The sequence below is a fragment of the Wyeomyia smithii genome, chromosome 3, assembly GCF_029784165.1.
Source record: "Wyeomyia smithii strain HCP4-BCI-WySm-NY-G18 chromosome 3, ASM2978416v1, whole genome shotgun sequence".
Classification (NCBI taxonomy): domain Eukaryota; kingdom Metazoa; phylum Arthropoda; class Insecta; order Diptera; family Culicidae; genus Wyeomyia; species Wyeomyia smithii.
Genome location: NC_073696.1, coordinates 153,153,186 through 153,154,951, shown reverse-complemented (window position 1 = coordinate 153,154,951; position 1,766 = coordinate 153,153,186). Strand labels below are relative to the sequence as shown.

Below are 1,766 nucleotides of genomic sequence, written 5' to 3'. Positions count from 1 at the left end.
GTTAATGGAGTATTAAAGAATGTTGTACTAATGCAGCAATGAAATAAAAAAAAATGATCCTTGATTTTGAAACCTTTGATCGCGAGTATCACCGGGAACGTTCAACTAGCATTAACTGAAAGTCAATTTTCCCCATACTTGGCGCTATACTAGACATTAGCCAAATTCAATTGAAGTTATGACAAACTAAAGCAATTTTTATTATGATGCATACAAAGTTGGTTGTAACTTTTCACTGTAGACTACTTCCACAAACAAGCGTAATTCTTTTTTTCATGACTATTTTCAGTAATGGATCGACTAGATATAAAATAAAACGATAATTTATGAATATATCGATGTATTCGTTATTACAATGATAAAAGTGTTTGATTAAACTCGTTTAGCTTTTCACGAAAATATTTACTATTGTCATTTATTTCTGATAGCAACATATTTCTTAGGGTCTGAAGGTTGGGCATTACTTCACAATCACTTATATTCAATAAGGTTGAAAAATAATTATCCCACAAGTTTTTTCGAAAATATCGTGGCATTCGTGTTTTAATATACCAGTTGTCCGTGTCTTTCTGAACCTCCATATATCTTCCAAACAGCATCACATGCGTTGTTCCTGCAACACCATATAGATCTGGCTGGAACGTCCAAGAGCGGTTTTCAAGCATTTCAATACAAGTGAAACTTTCTGTTTTAACAACCTGAAACAAACAAGTAAAATAACCAGTGAAAGCGCTTTTATTTTTGCATGCAAACCAGCGTCACCTTTTTGAAAGCCGTTTTTTTCGGAAAAAGCTTTAAATCAATGGAGACTCCGAAGTCAATTAACTGCACAGAAAGTGTGCTGCATCCTAAGCTCAATCTGAAAGTTTAGAAGTTGCAAGATTATTTGCATCTTATGTTCTATTCAAATCTACTTACGGTTTCATCAGCAGAAAATTATCCGGCTTGATATCCGCATGGATAATCATACAACTATGCAGATGGTCTACAATAGTCAGAATTTGAGTGGTGATGAATATAGCAATGAATTCATCGACGTTTTTGCTTGTGACTCTTTTAATCACATTGCAAACATCCAAGATATTACCAAAAGGTGACAATCGGGATATCAAAATACTAGCGTTGTTACCAATGATTGCATAATCCACACTCATGAATCCGGAAAGCTAAAAATATAAATGTATAAGGAACAGTCTCCAGTCACTTTATCTAACAGTTACTAAACTCACCAGAGCGATTCTCATAGTCACTTAAGTTACCGGCTTACATTCACCAAGATTCAAATAAATGAATAACTGTGAGAATCGCTGATTGGTATCTTCCTATGAATGGGCAAACGATTCGTATGGACCAGTTGAAAAAAAAAGTACATTTAAATTGATGGTTCGAAAGTTGTGATGGTTCGCAAGCCGAAGTTTGTGTGAGTAAATAATTGCGAGGGAAGCTTCATAGTCGCAAGGTTACAGAGTCCGCTTTGACAAGCGGGTGGTCGTGGGTAGAGTGTCTATTTCTCGACGGTTCGCGGTGTAGCATTACCATAATTTAGGTTGTTCATTAAATTACAATTACAATTGAAAACAAACGATGAACAACCCCTTGTATGTTTGGCTCGCTCAATATAAAACCTTCCTTCTTTTCGTTCTCACCATATCAAGAGAGTGAGTGTGCATCTTTAGCTATCTCGCGCAGAAGCGTTTGAGAGTATGACTAAGGTGTATACCCGAACTTCGAGTGGAGTAAGTCAATACCTTGGGGATACTTTAGGG

The 1,766-nt window shown here is 36.0% G+C and overlaps 1 protein-coding gene across 1 annotated transcript; it reads right to left on the bottom strand.

The window, feature by feature from the left end:
- Window positions 1-323: 323 nt before the first annotated feature.
- On the bottom strand, window positions 324-1,766 carry LOC129729555 (mitotic checkpoint serine/threonine-protein kinase BUB1-like). Its single transcript, XM_055688203.1, has 3 exons — window positions 919-1,766; window positions 763-859; window positions 324-698 (listed from the first exon to the last, which is right to left on the bottom strand). Exons 1-3 carry the CDS (start codon window positions 1,152-1,154, stop codon window positions 351-353), a joined length of 681 nt encoding a protein of 226 aa, XP_055544178.1. The 5' UTR covers window positions 1,155-1,766; the 3' UTR covers window positions 324-350.

Excerpts from the sequence above, each read along its gene's own strand:
- LOC129729555 (XM_055688203.1), bottom strand. The coding sequence starts at position 1,154 with ATGAGTGTGGATTATGCAATCATTGGTAACAACGCTAGTATTTTGATA. Across the intron at positions 860-918 it reads AATTTTCTGCTGATGAAACC|ATTGAGCTTAGGATGCAGCA; the intron begins GTAAGTAGATTT and ends CTAAACTTTCAG. Across the intron at positions 699-762 it reads AAAAAACGGCTTTCAAAAAG|GTTGTTAAAACAGAAAGTTT; the intron begins GTGACGCTGGTT and ends TGTTTGTTTCAG.